The sequence below is a fragment of the Pan troglodytes genome, chromosome 1 (genome assembly GCF_028858775.2).
Source record: "Pan troglodytes isolate AG18354 chromosome 1, NHGRI_mPanTro3-v2.0_pri, whole genome shotgun sequence".
Taxonomy (NCBI): domain Eukaryota; kingdom Metazoa; phylum Chordata; class Mammalia; order Primates; family Hominidae; genus Pan; species Pan troglodytes.
The window spans coordinates 195,043,899-195,064,378 of NC_072398.2; the positions used below are offsets into that span (position 1 = coordinate 195,043,899).

Sequence of the window (20,480 nt, forward strand, 5' to 3'; positions counted from 1 at the left end):
GCATATGGACAAGAAAAATTTCATGCACGATAATTTAAGTATTAAAACATTTAAGTCACTTAGAGGAGAATCACTATGACTTTATAGAAGGCAACAATATAATTTTTTGTTTTTGTTTTTTGAGACGGAGTCTTACTCTGTTGCCAGGCTAGAGTGCAGTGGCACGACGTCGGCTCACTGCAACCTCTGCCTTCTGGGTTCAAGCAATTCTCCTGCCTCAGTCTCCCGAGTAGCTGGGATTACAGGCGCCCGCCATCACATGCAGCTAATTTTTGTACTTTTAGTAGAGACGGGGTTTCACCATGTTGGCCAGGATGGTCTCGATCTCCTGACCTCGTGATCCACTCGCCTCAGCCTCCCAAAGTGCTGGGATTACAGGCGTGAGCCACCATGCCTGGCCAATATAAATCTTTAATAAGAAACGAAATAAGGCTGGTCATGGTGGCTCACGCCTGTAATCCCAGCAGTTTGGGAGGATCACTTGAGCTCAGGAGTTCAAAACCAGCCTGGGCAACATAGGGAGAACTCGTCTCCTGTAAATAAAAATTTTAAAAAATGATCTTGGTGTGGTGGTGCCTGTAGTCCTAGCTACTCAGGAGGCTTAAGTGGAAGGATCACTTGAATCCAGGAGGTTGAGAACACAGTGTGCTATGATTGTGCCACTGCACTCCAGAGCCTGGGAGACAGATTGAGACCCTGACTTTTAAAAAAAGAAATAAAACAACTTGTTTTGTTTTAATATTTTGAATAAGTTAAATTAGACATAACTGAACCACTGCATTTTGTCCCTTAACTGTTTTGCTAATATTGAAAAGGAATTGTTAAGTTCTATCTAGTTCCTTCTAACGCCTAGAATTCCGGTTGCTGAAGCACAGGAACTGAGCCACCACATCAATTTCAGAAGACCACCAAGTTTCAACTGACTAGTCATGCAGTAATACTGTAAAAACTGAAGACAAAAGCAAGTCAGCTGAAGAAAACGGAATAAGTTTTGCAGATGTTGACATTAAATCAAAGCAATATTATTAACAAAGTATAAAGCTGATTTATATGATTTTTAGAATCCCAAACAAGTCCTACAGTTCCTATAAAAACTTGGGCCGGGTGCGGTAGCTCACGCCTGTAATCCCAGCACTTTGGGAGGCCGAGGCAGGCAGATCACCTGAGGTTGGGAATTCGAGACCAGACTGACCAACATGGAGAAACCTTATCTCTACTAATAATATAAAATTAGCTGGGCATGATGGCACATGCCTGTAATTCCAGCTACTCGGGAGGCTGAGGCAGGAGAATTGCTTGAACCCAGGAGATGGAGGCTGCAATGAGCCGAGATCGTGCCATTGCACACCAGCCTGGGCAACAAGAGCAAAACTCCATCTCAAAAAAATAAATAAATAAAATAATAATAAAATAAATAAAAACTCAAAAACATGATAAAAATGACTAAAATTTTACATCACAAAAATTTAAAAACTTTCCACTTGGAAACATTTAAATTACAAATCTAAATTATTGGTACTGTCAAAAAAATGTAAGATAAAGCAACCTAAAGATGTAATGTAATTAAGGATGTCAAAAGAATCGTAAGTTAAAACCAGAATGCACCACACCAATTTATGACACATATTTTTCTCACAAACTTAATACATTGAGCATATACACATGAAATTCTATGCTACACAACTTTATATACACATATATAATTACACATATATAATACACAAATTTTCCTTTACCCACACCCTACCAAAAAATAAAACAAAAATGTTAGGCAGGAGAAAGAATAAATCTAATAAACAATTCTGTTCCGGCCGCGCACAGTGGCTCACGCCTGTAATCCCAGCACTTTGGGAGGCCGGCGGCGGGGTGGGGGAGGGGGGTGGGGGGACCACAAGGTCAGGAGTTCAAGACCAGCCTGGGCCAACATGGAGAAACCCCGTCTCTACTAAAAATACAAAAAATTAGCTGGTCGTGGTGGCAGGTGCCTGTAATCCCAACTACTCGGGAGGCTGAGGCAGGAGAATTGCTTGAACCTGGGAGGCAGAGGTTGCAGTGAGCGGAAATCGCGCCATTGCACTCCAGCCTGGGCAACAGGGAGAGACTCTGTTGCAAAAAAAAAAAAAAAAATTCTGTTCCTTTTACTTAATATTTTTGCCACCATATCATTTCCTTGTAACTCATCTAGCATACTAAAAAAACTTGAATTGACATCCCTCAAGCCCCAGATCTTTACTTAGATTAACTAATGCCTTTTTATTTTTATTTATTTATTTTTTAGATATGTGGTCTCACTATGCTGCCCCGGCTGGAGTGCAGTGGCTGTTCACAGGCACAATCACAACACACTGCAGCCTTAACTCCTGGGCTTAAGTAATCCTCCTGCCTCAGCCTTCAGAGTAGCTGGGACTACAGGCCCATGGCTCAGCTAATAAATGCCTTTTTAAAATGTAAATATCTACCAGAAGGGTCAGGATTATCCTTCACTCAAATCTATATATTAATGAACCAGTTTTGAGAAACAAGAAAAAGGGAATCTCTATGAGAGTACAGCATGAGTCAGTTAAGTCCCCATAAGTGGATGACGGCTCACAGAAAGACATACAAGAGAGTGAAGGGAGACCAAAACCAAGACTAGCCTGAGATCCTAGGAGATAAGAGTATGGCACTGAAAAACCCATGTTCAGGAAAACAGCCCTCTAGAACATCCAGTTTTCTTTCCTGTCCCCCACCATCACACTCATGCCATTTTATAAACATTTCATTCACTTTACTGAGTATTATGTGCCAATCACTGAGCTGACATGGGGTGACAAAGATGATAAAAAACACTACTTTTCATGAAGGGGTTATACTGGAGAAAGGGAGAAAAATAACCACAATGCACTAAAAACACCACAATGGAAGCGTACATCAAGTACTACGAGGTCACAGAAGAGTAGGGCACTACTCTTTTGACTTGTGTTGTTCACTTTAGGAACATTTGGGTGTCAATCTGAAGTTTAGGAAAGAGGTAGAGGCTACAGCAAGATTAGGAGTCATCTATTCAACAGATAGTATCTTAAAGCAGTATCTGATAACATGTTAAAAAAAAAAACCACCTATAGGAATGTTGTAATTAACATGTAATGCAAAGAACCTTCCCCTTAAGCCTGGTTCATACTCAATACACCTGGTTCTTCTCAACCATTATGCTTTTGTTACTGTTATCCTTCCTTCAAAAATAAATAAATAAATAAATAAATAAAATTATATGTATGTTATTTTTACTACAGCTAACCAAAATTTTACCAATTGTTTTAGATTAACTTCTTCCTTTACAAAATACTTCCTAATGACTACCAAGTCAGGATTCTGGAGTTCTGGTTTCACCTTTCCTACTTGAAACATGTGTTCTTGACTAAATCCCTTAACCTTTCTGGATTTCAGCTATAAATAAAAAAGGTATTGGATTAGTTAACTTCTTAAGAGGTTCCTTTCAACTGTAACACTCTACGAGTCTTCCTGACCTCACAAAGAACCCTGCATTACATGTTAATTACAACATTCTTAGAGGTGTTGTTGTTTTTAACATGTTATCACAAAGTCTTTTAGTGCTCATTCACTTTCAGGTATAACAGAAATACTAACAATTAGGATGACAAGTCCAAGAAAAAGACCTTCATACTTCTTACATGTCTTATTTCCTCTACCAAATTACAAATTTCTTGAGAGAAACAACATTCTTTTTCTTAAATGTCTTAAATGAAGACTCTTAATAACATTTAATGAATAAGAAAAGGCTGGGATCATAGAAACCAAAATGCTAAACTGAATATCACATTTTTTAAAAATGTGTTGTCTTTGTTTTTAAAAACAAAATCCAAATAGACATAGTATATATCCAATCATAAATTCCTCTTATATTTCCTGTATTACCGAAACCACATCCAAGAATATAAATGGCATTTGGGGGAGGCGAGAGGAAGCTTACTGAAAGCAGGCTGATAAATCTTTATATACCATCTGTACTTATTCCTATATAATGGTAAGAAATAGTTGGGAATTGGGAAAGGAGAAAAGAAAGCATGAAACCAGTATTTCTACCCCCAACTGCTATCATCACCACCATCATCTTAAAGGGAACATTATGAAAGTGGTACATAAGAGAGGTGAGGAGAAAAAAGCAAGCGTGGACAGATTACCTAACAGCAAGGAAAATGATGTGCTCATGATGTGCAGCCTGATTTCAGGAGCATGTAAAAATAACTTGAACCTTTTCTATTATCACAGGGAAAATGTGAGCTCGTGTTATAACAAAATAATTTCAAAGGTTTTTTCCCCACTATCACACCCCTGAAGTACAATCAGTTTTAAAACAAATTACCAGATGTTTTTGGTCAAACTGTTACACATTATAATTGTTATTCAGATATACAAAATAAACATGGATAATTACTAAGGAAAAAATTAGCAAAAGATCCTTGCAGTTTCATGATTCTTACCTGTTCACTCTCCTAGGACACTTGTCTGGTTTAATATCTACCTCATAGAGGTAGACATCAATCTTTGGGATTTCAACTTGAAAACAGTTAGCCAGCAGTTTAATGGGTTTGCCCATGGTGCCATAGCCAGGTCTTCTGGGCACCATGAGTAGGGGCTGGGCCCCAGCGGGTCCTGCCAGGGGAAAGGGGAAAAAAAAAGAGTCACAGTTACAAGCTGTATTCCAAAGCCTTGTCAACCAGAGTATATTAGAATTATAAGTACAGCTGATAATGGCTAAAACCTAGTTCTGCAAGATGACATCATTTCTAACACTTCAATTTCTGTCACCCCAGATTTCCTCTCTTCATTAAAAATAAACACAGAAAACCGTATGCCTCTGGAAAACTGTTCTGGAAAGGGCAGAGAGAAGGAAGAACAATCACACAAACCAAGCTGACCATGAGCAAGCACAAGTCAGACCTAAAGAGTGTGAGACCAATAGCAAAGTAAAGTTAAAGAAAGTAGAAGAAAGGGCAGGGCATGGTGGCTCATGCCTGGAATCCTAGTGCTTTAGGAGGCCAAGGTAGGAGGATCACTTGAGCTATGATAGTAACACGACGCTCCAGACTCAGTGCCAGAGAGAGAACTTGTCTCTATTAAAAAAAAAAAAAAAGAAAGAAAGAAAAGGAGTAAAATAAGAAGCAATATGTAATAAAAAAGAATCAAGAAAGTACAGAATCAATTATTTGATTATTTGACAAGGTAAGTATCTCAGGCCAAGCATGGCAGCTCATGCCTGTAATCCCAGCACTTTGGGACTCTGGGAGGCCAAAGCAGGTAGATCGCCTGAGCTCAGGAGTTTGAGACCACCATGGGCAACAAGGCAAAACCCATCTCTACCAAAAATACAAAAAATTAGCTGAGTGTGGTGGTGCACACCTGTGGTCCCAGCTACACAGGAGGCTGAGGTGGGAGAATGGCTTGAGCCTGTGAGGCAGAGTTTGCAATGTGCCAAGATTATGCACTCCAGTCTGGGTGACAGAGTGAGACCTCGTAACAAAAAAACAAAAAAAGATAAATGGGCTGGGTGCAGTGCCTCACGTCTGCAATCCCAGGACTTTGGGAGGCCAAAGCGGGCAGATCACCTGAGGTTGGGAGTTCAAGACCAGCCTGGCCAACATGGTGAAACCCTGTCTCTATAAAAAAAAATACAAAAATTAGCCAGGCGTGGTGGTGCAGGCCTGTAGTTCCAGCTACTTAGCAGGCTGAGGCACCACTGCACTTCAGCCTGGGCAACAGAGTGAGGCTCTGTCTTACCAAAAAAAAAAAAAAAAAAAGTAAATAAAATTGATAAAATCTAGGCAACACTGATTTCTTTTAAAAAGGAGGAAAAGGGCTTAACTAATAACAAGTGAAAAAAAATCACTACAGCTACTGAAGACATTACATTGTGTCAATAAATTTGACAGTTTGATGAAACAGACAAATTCCTAGAGAAATAAAACTTACTGATACACTAAAGTACTATATAGCCAGGCACAGCATCTTGTGCTTGTAATCCCAGACACTCAGGAGGCTTAGGAGCTTAGGAGTTTGAGACTAGCCTGGGCAAAATGGCAAGACCCTGTCTTAAAAAAAAAAAGTATTATTCATCAAATTTGAAAAGTCCTCTGTTGGTGGAACTATAAAATGGTACACTCACTTTGAAAAACAGTATGATGGTTCCTCAAAAAATGAAAAACAGAATTGCCATGTGATCTAGCAATTCTACTTCTGGGTATACACTCAAAAGAAGTGAAAGCAGAAAGAACTGATTGAAGAGTTATTTGTACACCCTAAGTACCCACTGATAGATGAATGAATAAACAAAATGTGATATATACATACAATGAAATATTATTCAGCCTTAAAAAAGAAATTCTGACACACACTAAAACATGATTAACTTTGAAGATATTATGTTAAGTGAAATAAGACAGGCCGGGCATGGTGGCTCACACCTGTAATCCCAGCACTTTGGGAGGCCGAGGTGGGCAGACTGCTTGGGCTCAGGAGTTTAAGACCAGCCTGGGCAACATGGTAAAACCCCGTTTGTGTCTACCAAAAACACAAAAAATTAGCCAGGTGTGCACCTGTAGTCCCAGCTACTCAGAAGACCGAGGTGGTAGAATCGCTTGAGCCCCGGAGGTGGAGGTTACAGTGAGCCGAGATCATGCCACTGCACTCCAGCCTGGGTGACAGCGCGAGACCCTTTTATTTAAAAAAAAAAAAAAAAGGGCTGGGGGTGGTGGCTCACGCCTGTAATCCTAGCACTTTGGGAGGCCAAGGCGGGTGGATCACCTGAGGTTGGGAGTTCAAGACCAGCCTGGCCAACATGGTGAAACCCTGTCTCTACTAAAATTCAAAAATTAGCCAGGCATGATGGCAGGCGCCTGTAATCCCAGATACCTGGGAGGCTGCGATGACAGAACTGCTTGAACCTGGGAGACAGTAGCTGCAGTGAGCCGAGATTGTGCCACTGCACTCCAGCCTGGGCAGCTAAGTGAGATTCTGTCCCAAAAAAAAAAAAAAAAAAAAAGATGGGCATGGCATGCCTGTAATCCCAACACTCTGGGAAGCCAAGGCGGGAGGATCATTTGAGGTCAGGAGTTCGAGAATAGCCTGGCCAACATGGTGAAACATCATCTCCACCAAAAAAATACAAAAAAATTACCTGGGTGTGGTTGTGTGCACCTGTAGCCACCAGCTACTTGGGAGGCTGAGGCAGGAGAATCACTTGAACCTGGGAGGTGGAGGCTGCAGTAAGCTGAGATCATGCCACTGCACTCCCGCCTGGGTGACAGAGCGAGACTCCGTCTCAAAAAAAAAAACAAAACCAGTCACAGAATGACAAACACTATATAATTTATATGATTCCACTTACATGAGGTACCTAGAGTAGTCAATTTCATAAGAAACAGGAAGTAGACGTGTGGTCACTGGGAGTTGAGACATGAGCAAATGCGGAGTTGTTAAATGGATATAGTTTCAGTTATAGAAAATGAAAAGAGTTGTGCAGATTGGCTGCACAACACTGTGAATGTACCGAACACTACTGACTATACACAAAAATGGTTAAGATGGTAAATTTAATGGTTGTATATTTTACATTTTTTAATCAAAAACATTTAAAGAAATCCTGTGATGTCCAGCACTAAATTTTTGAAGCTCAAAATACAGCTTTGTTAATCAAAATTCAAACAATAAATTAATAAACTATTATCTGAATAAACTAAAAATTACATTAAAAAAATCTTAAAAGTCCTCCAAATAAATTAAATCCACAATTTAAAATACTTCCACATACATACAAAAAGATTCCAGATCCAGATGGCTTCACTAGAGAATTATACCAAACATTTAAGGAAAAAAATAACACCGATGTTATACAAACACTTCCAGAGAACAGAAAAGAAGTAAACACACCCCAATACAATTTATGATGCCAGAAAAATTCTGGTACTAAAACCTGACAAAAACACTATAAAAAAGGAAAATCATAAGCTAATCTAATTCACGAATATACATGCAAAAATCCTAACAAAATGTTAAATTAAATCCAACAATATATCAAAAGAATGAGTTTGTATCAGGAATAAAAAATTGGGCTAACAATAACTTTTATTCAGTGTAGACGAAAAGAGACTAAAATGCTGCCTGAATCATTTGTTTTTAAATTCCGCTTTGTGTTTTTTTAAAAATCTCTTCAGAGGGCATAATCTTTCCTATCCTAGCCTGAGATAAGTAATACTGTACAAATTCCGTACTAGCCCTTAGTACTGGCTCTGCCAATTATCTAATCATTTGACTGTCACCAAATGAATTTGTTTCCTGATCTAAAAAATGAAAATAATACTTGATCTGCCTCTTTCTTATGAAACTTGTCAAGATCAACTTAGAAAATCCACAAATTCTAAAATTTATCAAGTTCTGACTATGTCTCAGGCAATGTGCTAAGTGCTTTTATTTTACACCATGCAGGGCTAAGTTTTTGTATTTCTGGTAGAGACAGGGTTTCACCATGTTGCCCAGGCTCGTCCTGAACTCCTGAGAACAAGTGATCTGCCCACCTTGGCCTCCCAAAATACTGGGATTACAGGCATGAGCCACCAAGCCTGGCCTGCTAGGTGCTTTTACATGCATTATCTCATTTAATCTTCATACCAACCCTATAAAGGAAGGAATCATTTTACAGATGAGGAAAACTGAAATAATTTGCCTAAAATTTTTATAGCTAGTAAGTAGGAGAATTGGGATGGTAACCTGCCATGCTGGACTCTCTGTTCTGTTCCATTAGTTGTTTCTTTCACCAATACCACATTATCTTGATTACAGTAGCTTTACTGTGAGTCTTGAAGTTAGTTAGTGTCAGCCCTCTGAGTTCTGAGTGAAAAAGTGTTATGATCTGACTTAAATTTTTTTTTAAGTATCACTCCAGCTGCTGTATGAAAAATTATACATAAGGGTACAAGCAGGGAGACCAGTCAGCAGACTATGTGGCTGTCTAGGTGAAAGATAATGTTGGCTAGGACTACAGTAGTACAGTTAGGGGAGTGATGTGGATGTGGAAAACATTTAGAAGGTAGGCCTGACAGGAATTGTTAAATGGACTAGATGTGGGGTATGAGGAGAAACATTCTCAAGGTTTTTTGGTCTGTACAACTGAAAGAACAGAAGTGTCATTTACTGAGACAGGAAAGACTCAGTGATAGTAGCAAGTTTGGAGGGGAAATCAAGAGGATTTTAAGGATATGCTAAATTTGAGGTGTCTACAAGTAGATGAATAGTAAGCAGTTAGATGAGTGTGGAGTTCAGAGGAGAGGTCCAGGCTGTAGGTGTAAATGTGGGTGTCCTCAGCATAGAAGTGTTATTTAAAACCACTGGATTAGAGATCAGACAGACTGTGGCATGGATACAGAATACTAACCCCAAGGATACTCCCAATATTTAGAAATTAGGGAAATGAAAACAGCAAAGGAACTGGAAAAGTAACAGCCAACAAGGTTGGAGGAGGACCTGGAGAGAGTGGTACCCTGAAAACCAAATGGAGAAAAATAGTGTTTCAAGAAGAAAATGTCATTAGATGTGGATGAAATAAAATGAAGATCTGGGAACTATTGGGTTTAGCTAAGTCTTTGCTGACCTTGATAAAAACAATTCCAGTCAAGTGCTAGGGACAAAAACCCAACTGTAGTAAGTTCAAAAAGAATGGCCTGAATTTGATCAAGCCCTTGGATCCACTAGCAGTTTACAGGAAATTCAAAGGATTATGTTAAATTAAATTGTAAAGATGGAACCAGCAAAATCCAGATCGTGAAAAATTCTAAAAGGACAAACAGCCCATAAATTGCAGAGGAGAAAAACAAGGAGAGAAAACTTACTGATTAAGACACTTAAAAGACATATCGATCAATCACAATGTGTAGAACTTATTTGGATTTTGAATCAAAAATTTTTTTTAGGCTGGGCGTGGTGGCTCATGCCTGTAATCCCAGCACTTTGGGAGGCTGACGCGGGCGGATCACCTGAGGTCAGGAGTTCAAGACCAGCCTGGCCAACATGGTGAAACCCCGTCTCTACTAAAAATACAAAAATTAGCCGGGCGTCATGGCGCATGCCTGTAATTCCAGCTACTCAGGAGGCTGAGGCAGGAGAATCGCTTGAACCTGGAAGGTGAAGGTTGCAGTCAGCCAAGATCATGCCACTGAACTCCAGCCTGGGCAACAGAGTGAGACTCCATCTCAAAAAAAAAAAATAAATTTTTTTTTTTTAAGGCAAACAGTTTAAAAAATAATATGTGAGACAAGTAAAAATTTGAACAATGATTAGAAAATTTTATAAGTGATTATTATTTTGCTGTGATAATGGTACTATATCATGAGTCCATAACTTTTATAGTTACTACTAAATATGAATAAAATCATATTATATCTAGAATATGCTTCAAAAATATAAAAGAGGGAAAAGTAGAAGAGAAGCGATTGGACGTGGGTTGATGACTGCGTTTGGGTGGTGGGTACAATAGAGTTTATTATACAGTTCTGCCTATATGTATACATCCTAAATTCTCTATAGTAAAATATCATAAAAAAGAGAGAAATGGCCATTTCCTTTGCATGTGTCATCTCTTCTTACTATCCCATTGTACAGATAAGAAAATTAAGGTTAAGGAAGATTAAATGCACTGCCCAAAGTAGCAGTTAACTTTTTCTGATAGACTATTTTAGGGAAGTTTTAGGTTCACAGCAAAATTGAACAGAAGGTAGAGATTTCCCATATGTCCCAGGCCTCCTGCCCTGACATACACACAGACCCCCTACTATCAACATCCTCTACAAGAGGAGAACATTTGCACTCAAACCTATACCGACACATCATTAATAAATTTCAGTTAATTTAAGAGCCAGAATCTGTCTCTAAAACCCATGCTTTTTACACTATATCACACTGTCAATTTTTTTCTCCATGGTCATTACTTTACCTGGTGCTTTTTAAATAATTTGGCACAAAGCAAAATTCTGTTGCATGAATAAGCAATGAACAGAATTCTATATATACTAATCAAGTTTAGTATCCAGAAAATATTCTGGATATTTTCATAATATCCAGAATATTATGAAATATTTACATTACATAATAATGTAAATTAGCAGATGAAACAATTCTGTCAATACAAGGAATTATACTTCCAATGAAGCATATTTTAGTTATTTAACAAATACATACTGCCCACTAGAGTTGGAAATATAACTACACAGAAATACAAAGCACTATCTGGACTTTCTCTCTATATCAAACTTTTCTTTCAGCAGTTATTGTATGTACTGGATAATAACTAACCAAACTAAATTTCAAACATAAAACCATACATTTCCAAAGCATACATGTGTCCATGTTGTTCACTCATCTAGTAATCCAATGTGTACCAGTTGGAAAGTCTAAAGCTAAACAATAGCCTACAGCAAATGTGACTGATGAAAAAAAACAAGCAGTGAATAAATCAAAATCAACTATAACATATACTATAGCCAATTACTAACTTATAGATTTTCACTGGAAACATTTTCTTTAATATTCATGGAATACTGTTTCAATAATTCTACTTCTAACAATTTATCCAAAAGCAAGCACTGGACCAGTATACAAAGACATATGTACTAGAATACTTACAAAGTTTTAGTCATAATAACAAAAAACTGGAAAAAATCTAAACCACTATCAATGAGACTGATCAATATACAGATAAAATTAAATGCTATGTACTCAGTATAAATTATTATACTGTTATATAGATGTAAGTAATGATATGGGAAAGATATTTACGACACATTACTAAGTGGAAAAAGGTTAGAAACAATTCGTATGATAAATATATGGACAGACGGATGGATGTCTGGGAAGATATACAAGAAAGAGTTAACAATGGTTTCATCTGGAGGATAGGATCATACTTTCATCTTCTATTTGAGACATTCTTATATCGTTTGTTTTTTAAAGTAATAAACATGTAGTTATTATTTTATAATCGGAAAAAGAATGCATTTTTGGGCCGGGCGCAGCGGCTCATACCTGTAATCCCAGCACTTCGGTAGGCCAAGAAGGGTGGATCACCTGAGGTCAGGTCTGGTTCAAGACCAGCCTGACTAACATGGTGAAACCCCATCTCCACTAAAAATACAAAAATTAGCTGGACGTGGTGGCGGGCACCTGTAATCCCAGCTACTAGGGAGACTGAGGCAGGATAATTGCTTGAGCCCAGGAGGCGGAGGTTGCAGTGAGCCGAGATCATGCCATTGCACTCCAGCCTGGGCGACAGAGCAAGACTCCGTCTCAAAAAAAAAAAAAAAAAGAATACATTTTTGTTTTGGAAAAAGAAATATATTGTGTTGATCTCAAAATCTGACTTAATGAAATGTCTCTGATTTTATACATGTTAAGTCTGCAAAGCTACGTAGTACACAGCATGGAACTTCAGGAACCTCCTACCTGCTAATTCCACTTTTTCATTCAATGAATCTGTCCAAACATACCGCACTTATTATTAGGCTCACTACAATTAAATAATCACTTATAGAACATCCAGCCAGTTGAGGGTTAAGCTTATCAGGTGGCAGTATGGGAAACAATTTATTTCTTTTTTTGAGCAGAATCTCGCACTGTGGTCCAGGCTGGAGGGCAGTGGCGCAATCTTGGCTCACTGCAACCTCCGCTTCCCAGGTTCAAGCAATTCTCTTGTCTCAGCTTCCCAAGTGGCTGGGATTACAGGTGTACGCCACCATGCCCAGCTAATTTTTGTATTTTTAATAGAGATGGGGTTTCACCATGTTGGTTAGGCTGGTCTTGAACTCCTGACCTCATGATCTGCCCGCTTCAGCCTCCTAAAGTGCTGGGATTACAGGTGGGAGCCACCACATCCGGCTGGGAAACAATTTTTTTTTTTTTTTGAGTTGCCCAGGCTGGAGTGCAATGCCATGACCTCAACTCACTGCAATGTCCACCTCCCATGTTCAAAGGATTCTCCTGCCTCAGCCTCCCGAGTAGCGGGTATTACAGGCACCCGCCACTATGCCCGGCTAATTTTTTGTATTTTTAGTAGAGACGAGGTTTCACCATTTTGGTCAGGCTAGTCTCGAACTCCTGACCTCAGCTGATCCACCCGCCTCGGCCTCCCAAAGCACTGAGATTACAGGAGTGAGAAACAATTTTTAAAAGGCATTTCCTCCCTTGAAAATAAAAGGGGACATTTCCCTTGTTATTAGTAAGAGCCCATTTTGCAATCTATTCTTTCATCATTTTTAAAGTTCACAGAAATACTATGTCTCTCTCATATTGTTAGAAGATTCAGAAATCAGTTAAAATACCAAGTATTAGTAATGACTCAAAAGTAGTATTATGTAAGCTTACAATTGAGAACACATTCTTGTAAAATTTCTTCTACAAATGAAAAACCTAAAAATATGGGTGGGCATGGTGGCTCACTCCTGCAATCCCAGCATTTTGGGAGGCTGAGGCAGGAGGATCATTTGAGCCTAGGAATTCAAGACCAGCCTGTGCAACATAGTAAGATCCTGTCTCTACAAAAAATATTTTTTTAATCTAAAAATATTTCACATCAATAGACTGTAGATACCACGTTCTGATTTCCCAAGAACTTGACAATTTGGAAATGATGTATAAAATAACAGGCTGATGTAAAACAAGGAATTCTAGGGCAGGTGCAGTGGCTCATGCCTGTAATCCCAGCACTCTGGGAGGCCGAGGTGAGTGGACTACCTGAGGTCAGGAGTTCAAGACCAGCCTGGCCAACATGGTGAAATCCCATCTCTACTAAAAATACTGAGCCAAGATCGCACCATTGCACTGTAGCCTGGGCGACGAGAGCAAAACTCTGTCTCAAACAAACAAACAAACAAACAAAAAACAAGGAATTCTTCATTTCCTTAAACTGACATTTCAGACTAATGCACACTTTTTTTTATTATAACCAAACCACAAAATGCCCACATTTTAATGTATAAGAGAAAGCATCAGTTGTGTGACAAGGTTTTGCTGAATCTCAATAGTTGGTTTTTTTTTTTTAAGCAGTGGCTAGCCAAAGAAAGTCATTAATATTAACACAGATAATGGCAGAAAACCACAGAAACTCCAAATACAGAAAGGCTGTTCATGTATCCTAACAGCATAACCATTATGGCTGAAAAACCACACAATATTCTTTCTCACATCTGTTTTGTTAATGAGCCAAGAATGAGGGTCTATTCAGTATCCAAGACAACTGAATTAGAAGGTAGGAATGTCTGGTAAATGCTGTTCATCTCAACAGTCTGAGACTAAACAGGTCTGGAAAGGATACTGATCTTAAATAAATTATCTTTTTAGTTTTACCTTCCTGAAAACAGAATTATCACTTTGGTCTTTTTTCCCCTACCCATTAGCAACAACAAAAATTTATAAATTACTTTTTAAGATTCTAGTTTTAAGTACTATAAGATAATATGTTTTGTTAGATTAATAATATTTTAATTCATCTTTCAGGTAGATCCTCAAGTATTTTAAGAATATAGAAACCGATGTGAAACTAGATGGCTATATTATAAAGCAAAATGGTATTCAACTAGAATCCATCAGCTTAGACAATTTGGCAAGAAATCTACTCTGAGCCAGGGTTTTTCCATATACAACAGAGAATTCTTCCAGGAAATGTCCCCTTTACAGGGCCCCAGGCCTCTTTGCATACTGTCAGGCCAGGCAGTAACTAAAAAACGCAATGTTCCCATTGGAAGATATAAACTAATACAAATTAATTCTAAATTACCAACTTATTACATACAATTCTCCAAAAAAGCAAAATGAAGTAGCATGTAGATATCTTTTCATTCATTCTAATGGCTTTCCTAAATAACTTAATTCCTTAAGTTTTAAAAAACTAAACAGATTAGTTTAGAATTTGGTTTAAAAATGTAAAGAATGGTTATATGAGGCTGACAGAATCATGGGTAATTTTGTAAATGTCTTCATGTTAACTGAATTATATTTGAAGGTTATCTATATGTCTTTTCCCTTAAGTCTTTTTTTAGAAGGAAAAATTTATTTTATGTCTCATTTTTTGTTTTCCCTCGGAGTCCTTTCATTGAAAGAGAAATTCTAAACCAAATATCAAAACAATCTTGCACATTTTTAAAAGTCCCACTGCCAGTCAAGTGCAATAAATATATTTTTTTAAAGTCATAATGGTCACTCCAGGGCAGCATAAGCCAAAATTTAAGTGACAACCCAGTAGAAAAACCTTTATCACTTTCAAAATTCATGCCCACAGACAGAGCAGTAATTTGATTTTTTTCCTTCAAGGCAAAGAACTACAAGTGAGAAAATTTATATAACGACAAAAACATTTCTCAAAGTTATTAAAGAAGATTGTTTTCTGGGAGGCCGAGGCAGGCAGATCACCTGAGGTCAGGAGTTCAAGACCAGCCTGGCCAACATGGTGAAACCCCGTCTCTACTAAAAATACAAAAAATTAGCCAGGCATGGTGGTGCGCGCCTGTAATCCCATCTACTCAGGAGGCTGAGACAAGAGAATCACTTGAACCCAGGAGGCGGAGGTTGCAGTGAGCCAATATCATGCCACTGCACTCCAGCCTGGGCGACAGAGCAAGCAAGACTCCATCTCAAAAAAAATAAATAAATAAAAAGAAGATTGTTTTAAATACTAAATTGGGACCCTGATGGCACTACATATTTTAGTAGGTATTTTTGACCCATAATTTTTATCTACATCATTCAAATCCCAATCTTGATTTAGTTCTAGCTTCCCATATATGCAACTTTTATTCCTTTGGAACTTGGTTCCAAATAACTTTTCTAAAACTTTTATTATTAAATAAACACAGAACTCTAAAACAACTATTTTCAGACATGAATTTAAAAGTGTAAATAAGAAAGAAACAGTCTATTCACTTTTGCAAGACTGTATAAAACTTCCACCAAACATCAAACAATTTGCATGTCATTAATTTAAGGTAAAAGTAAATGTTTTTCTTCCATTATAAAGTGTAGTTCCTCTGTCCTAAACGGTAGTCTAACATTACCTGAAAACACAGACTAGAATAGTATGGACCTAAAAAATGAGTACTCAGGAGAAGTAACATCATCAAGCATTTCTGCAGCTCCCTATTCCCACTTTATTTAGAACTGAAACATAACCTATACTCTTAGTTCAGCAGTAATTAGACCATAAAAAACGGTGTTTCATCAGATGTTCCCCAACTAAAGAGTCACAGACACAGATGTTAAACTGTTGATTAATTTTTAACTAATTTCGCCTTTTTTTTGTTAAATCAAAGTTCTGATGGTACTAAATCAGTAGATTGCACAAGATATCCTTAAAAAGCATTTAAAATATTTCATATGAAAGAACAAATACTAACTTATATGGTATTTGTGTTCGAGGTTCCCTAAACAAATTTAACAGTTTTCTGTGTATCCACTGAACAACTAGAATTTAAAATATCCTATCATAAGATGATTCCTGAGAATCTCCACAAAAAAGAAAAACTTATGGCAGAATTGGAAAGCCAAGATTCAATACTGACTCAATAGACTTTTTGAGAACATTCATACTAAAATTTTAAAATCAAAATACGTGTCAAATGATGATTTTTTTTTTTTTTTTTTTTTTTTTTGAGACAGGGTCTTGCTCCGTCACCCAGGCTGGAGTGTAGTGGCGCGATCATAGCTCACTGCAATCTCTGCCTTCTGGGCTCAATCCATTCTCCTGCCTCAGCCTCCCAAGTAGCTAGGACTGCAGACATGTGCCACAATTCTCGGCTAAGTTTTCTGTTTTTTGTAGAGGCAGGTCTCACTATGTTACCTAGGCTGGTCTCCAACTGCTGGGCTCAAGCGATCATCCTTCCTCAGCCTCCCAAAGTGCTGAGATTACAGGCATGAACCACCACACCCAGCCTAAATTATGGATTTAAAATTTAGTTGCACAGCTATGCTTTCAACTTAAAGCTAAGCATACCAATTATATACAAGTCTCAGGAATAATGAAAATTTTGTTTCTGATGACAATCTTGAGCCAAAGTATAGCTTATCTTCATTATTAGGCTACATTCAATCATGTATAAACTGTACTGAAGAAAAAACTTTACTTTTCAAGAGACCCAAGCATATAGTTGATAATCTAACTACACACTTCCCCAAATGTGAAGACAGCTAAATGGGTATCCATTTCAGCAATGGGACACCCAAAAAAGAAGAGGTAAAATGTATTTTCTGAGCTGTACTTGGCTTAGTTGTACCAGTTGACTAGGTGGTTTGATGTTAACAAATGTTTTCTAAGACATTTCCCATATATATGGGCACAATATCATATGAAAAACCCTCAGGAGAAAAAGAAAAAACTTTAAAAACTTTTTTGAAATATCTTTAAAAGTTTTGGGATGATTAATAAAGGGTCTGACCTTCATGATTTGTTTTCCAGACTTGACAACAGGACAGTTATGTACAAAGATCACCTATGGTCCCAAATAATCACATCTCCTGTACAGTAAAACAGTAGTATGGTAATTTTTTAAAAAGGGCAGGACAGTTTCAGAAATACACAAATCAAAACTGAATGAGAGTCGAAATCTTTTCACAATCCAGACAGACTTTCTGTTTTTAAGACGATATGGGGGAAAGCGAAACAATGGAGCAGGAAAAAGATATGGTCTAAATTGATTAGAGAAACTTCCATGTAACAAAATTTGTAAAAAAAAAAAAAAATTTGTAACTCTCTCCCCATCTCACCTCCCCAGTTTGAGTGCTTTTTTGCATCCATTTGACACGTAATCTATTCAACAAAGTTCTTAGCTATCGTTATGTCACTGGTTTCTTTTACGTAAGTTTTTCTTATATCAAATTGGCAAAAAGAGATATGGAATTCAGGAACTTGTAACACCATTAGTAACAAGACAGCCCCGCAAATATTTTGAAAATTAATTTACGAACTTGTGATCGTCTGAAGCATACTTTCAAATTTAATAAGCCAAGCATGATCATTTGTTAGGCAAACCGTTATGCAACACCTTTCTGTCCCTGAATTAATTACTTTAGAACCATAAACAATACTTTTCCTTTTTTAAGGACAAGTACTATCCATGTTGCAATTTTCTCTTAAGACTGCAAAACTGCTGCTCTTGCCCCCAGAGATAAAGCAGTTTTCTTAAATTCCAAATTTCCAGGAATATGACAACTACTTCTCTAAGGAATAGAGAATGAAAAAAAATATACTGTCAGCAATTTTAAGATCCACCTCCTCGTATAAGCAGGGATCCAGGCTGCTATGACATTTCCAAGCTCCTCAGAAACTATCTACCATGCTGCCACAAACAACAGAAAAGAACTCGAGGGTAGGAGCAATGCCATGTTGAATTTAACGTTGCACCAACACCTCCTTCGAACTTAATCTGAAGTTATCCGTTATCTCAGCCTATCTTCACAACTATCCTAAGAGGTAGGTAAGGGAGCTGGCTGGCTGCCCAGCCTCTACGGAACACACAACCTGGCTAAAGGACACGCACTCCAACTAGACAATGGCAAACCATTCTAAAGTCTAGAAGAAGGGTACTCCAGCAAAGAGTAATGCCGCCTAGATAACCCCAAACTTAAATCCTCCAAGCGTTTCCCCGCCTCGCAGTTTCGCCGACTCAGGGGCCCCCGGGGAACTGGGGCTGGGCTGCGGGGAGGTCGCGGAGGAGCAGGGCGAGGGGCGGGAGACCGAGCGATGCCCGCCCGACGCTCACCTCGCGCACCTGGGCCGGGCGGGAGGAGCAGGGATGCTCAGAGGACAGTAGCTGGGTGACATCCCCTACCTGGCCCAGCGACTCTGACTCACCTGCGGAGCCGATTTCCATTCATGGAGCTGGGGGGAGTGCTTCGAGGGAGAACGGAGCCCGCCACTGGGGGCAAGGAGGCGGCCCGGGGGGCGACGCGGCGCGACGCGACGGGCACTCTCACTCGGCCCCGAGGCGGGGGCGGCGACGGCTTCCCCTGAGCAACCGCACTCCGAAAGCTCTGGGCCGGAAGAGTCGCGGACGGAAAACGGCACAGGACTAGGCGAGAGGAAGGGGAGATGTGAGGCGCGGACAGAGGGGAGTCCCGTCCGGAAGTTGCATCGCCCGCGGCCGCCGACGCTCCCACCGCTCCTCCACGACTGCGGGCCACCGCCGCCGACCTGCCCGGGGCCGCCCCGGAAGCTCGCCGGCGTCAGTTCCGCTGCCTGGCTTGCCCGGCGTCCTCGCCTCGCCTCTGGGCCCCGAGCCGTGCCGGAGCGACGTCGGGGCGGGAGCGGCCGGCGCGGAGGACGCCGGGGAGGTGTCCGGGAGCCGGGCCACATGCGGCGGGCTCGGCCGTCCCCCGCGGGGCCGTGCCGGCCGGAGACAACGCGGAGGGGCAGGACTACTCGCGCCGCACGAGTGGGGGCGGTACCTGTCTGCGACGACGTCGCGGCTGGCGGCGGGGCTTACCTGAGGAGTAGCCTACCTGGAGCCGGCGGGTGAAGGACCCCGACCTGCCGCGGAGGCCCCGAGCCGAGCCCGCTGGGGTAGGGCCACCCTCCTTCCTGAGCCCCCGCCACGCCCAGTCCGATCCACCCCACGCGCCGCCCCCTCACAGGCGGTCAAGTGACCACCGCAATTGACCTAAGTCCTAGGCTGCTTTAACGACCATTTTTAGGAAAAAAAAATGTATTATAGTTTGGAAAAGATGACTAACAAACAGGACACTACACAAACATCAGATCGAGTAATTTCCATGTTTAAAACTCTTTAATAGCGCCTCGTCACACTTGGAAAACCCAAACTCCTTTCCAGGGTGAAAACGCACGGCGTAAATGGGCCCCGCCTGTGCTACAGCTATACTGGTTGGCTTCCAATTCCCCCAACGGGCCAACCGCTGCTTTTTTCTGACTTGGAGCTTCTCTGCTTTTGGTTCCCTTGGCCAGGAACCCTCTCTCTCTTCTCCACCCTCCCTTTACGCCCTACCCCACAGCTTTTTTTTGCGTCTCAACGAAAGACATCTGAGACGCCTTTTCCGGACCACCCATCTATGGTGGGGCACCTGTTAGTCTACTACAGTATTGCCTTGGTAGCCCTTTGCCCAGTCTGTTATTTATTTACTACTTGTGTGCCCCCCACCCCACTTGAATGTCAGGCAAATATTAGGTCCTTAATAAATATTTGTTGCCTTAATGAAACATACTATTTTATTCAGGCTGAGGAATCATTCATAATTTCTCCCCATGTCCCTATGCTTCAGTAATACGGTTTTTTTTTTAATCAAAATAATTTTTTAAAGAGGAAAAGGAGAAAGAATATCCTATCTTCAGTTCCCCTCACTGTGGGACTTTGGATCAGTCACTTGATCTCTCTGGGCTTCAATGTTCTTATCTGAAAAATTGAGAGAACAGCATGTACCTTACACAGTTTGTAAGGTTA

The 20,480-nt window shown here is 39.9% G+C and overlaps 2 protein-coding genes across 7 annotated transcripts in view; both read right to left on the reverse strand.

Annotated features, from left to right (window-relative positions):
• AGO3 (argonaute RISC catalytic component 3) overlaps nt 1-19,605 on the reverse strand; it is a 132,510-nt gene extending 112,905 nt beyond the window's left edge. For 2 of the 6 annotated variants that reach the window (XM_054665731.2, XM_063782738.1), the window contains exons 1-2: nt 18,881-19,253; nt 4,482-4,653 (exon numbers count right to left, since the gene is read on the reverse strand). In XM_054665731.2, the coding sequence (XP_054521706.1) occupies nt 4,482-4,653; nt 18,881-18,899 (191 nt within the window). In that variant the 5' untranslated portion in view covers nt 18,900-19,253. Of the gene's footprint in view, nt 1-4,481; nt 4,654-18,880; nt 19,254-19,511 lie in introns of those variants that run through there. The other 4 variants (XM_063782732.1, XM_016959123.4, XM_063782748.1 and 1 more) reach the window with 4 other exon arrangements.
• Nucleotides 19,606-20,407: 802 nt separating this feature from the next.
• AGO1 (argonaute RISC component 1) overlaps nt 20,408-20,480 on the reverse strand; it is a 46,646-nt gene continuing 46,573 nt past the window's right edge. Inside the window, exon 19 of the mRNA XM_016959102.3 lies at nt 20,408-20,432. Coding sequence (XP_016814591.1) covers nt 20,429-20,432 — 4 coding nt within the window. The 3' untranslated portion in view covers nt 20,408-20,428. The remainder of the gene's footprint in view (nt 20,433-20,480) is intronic.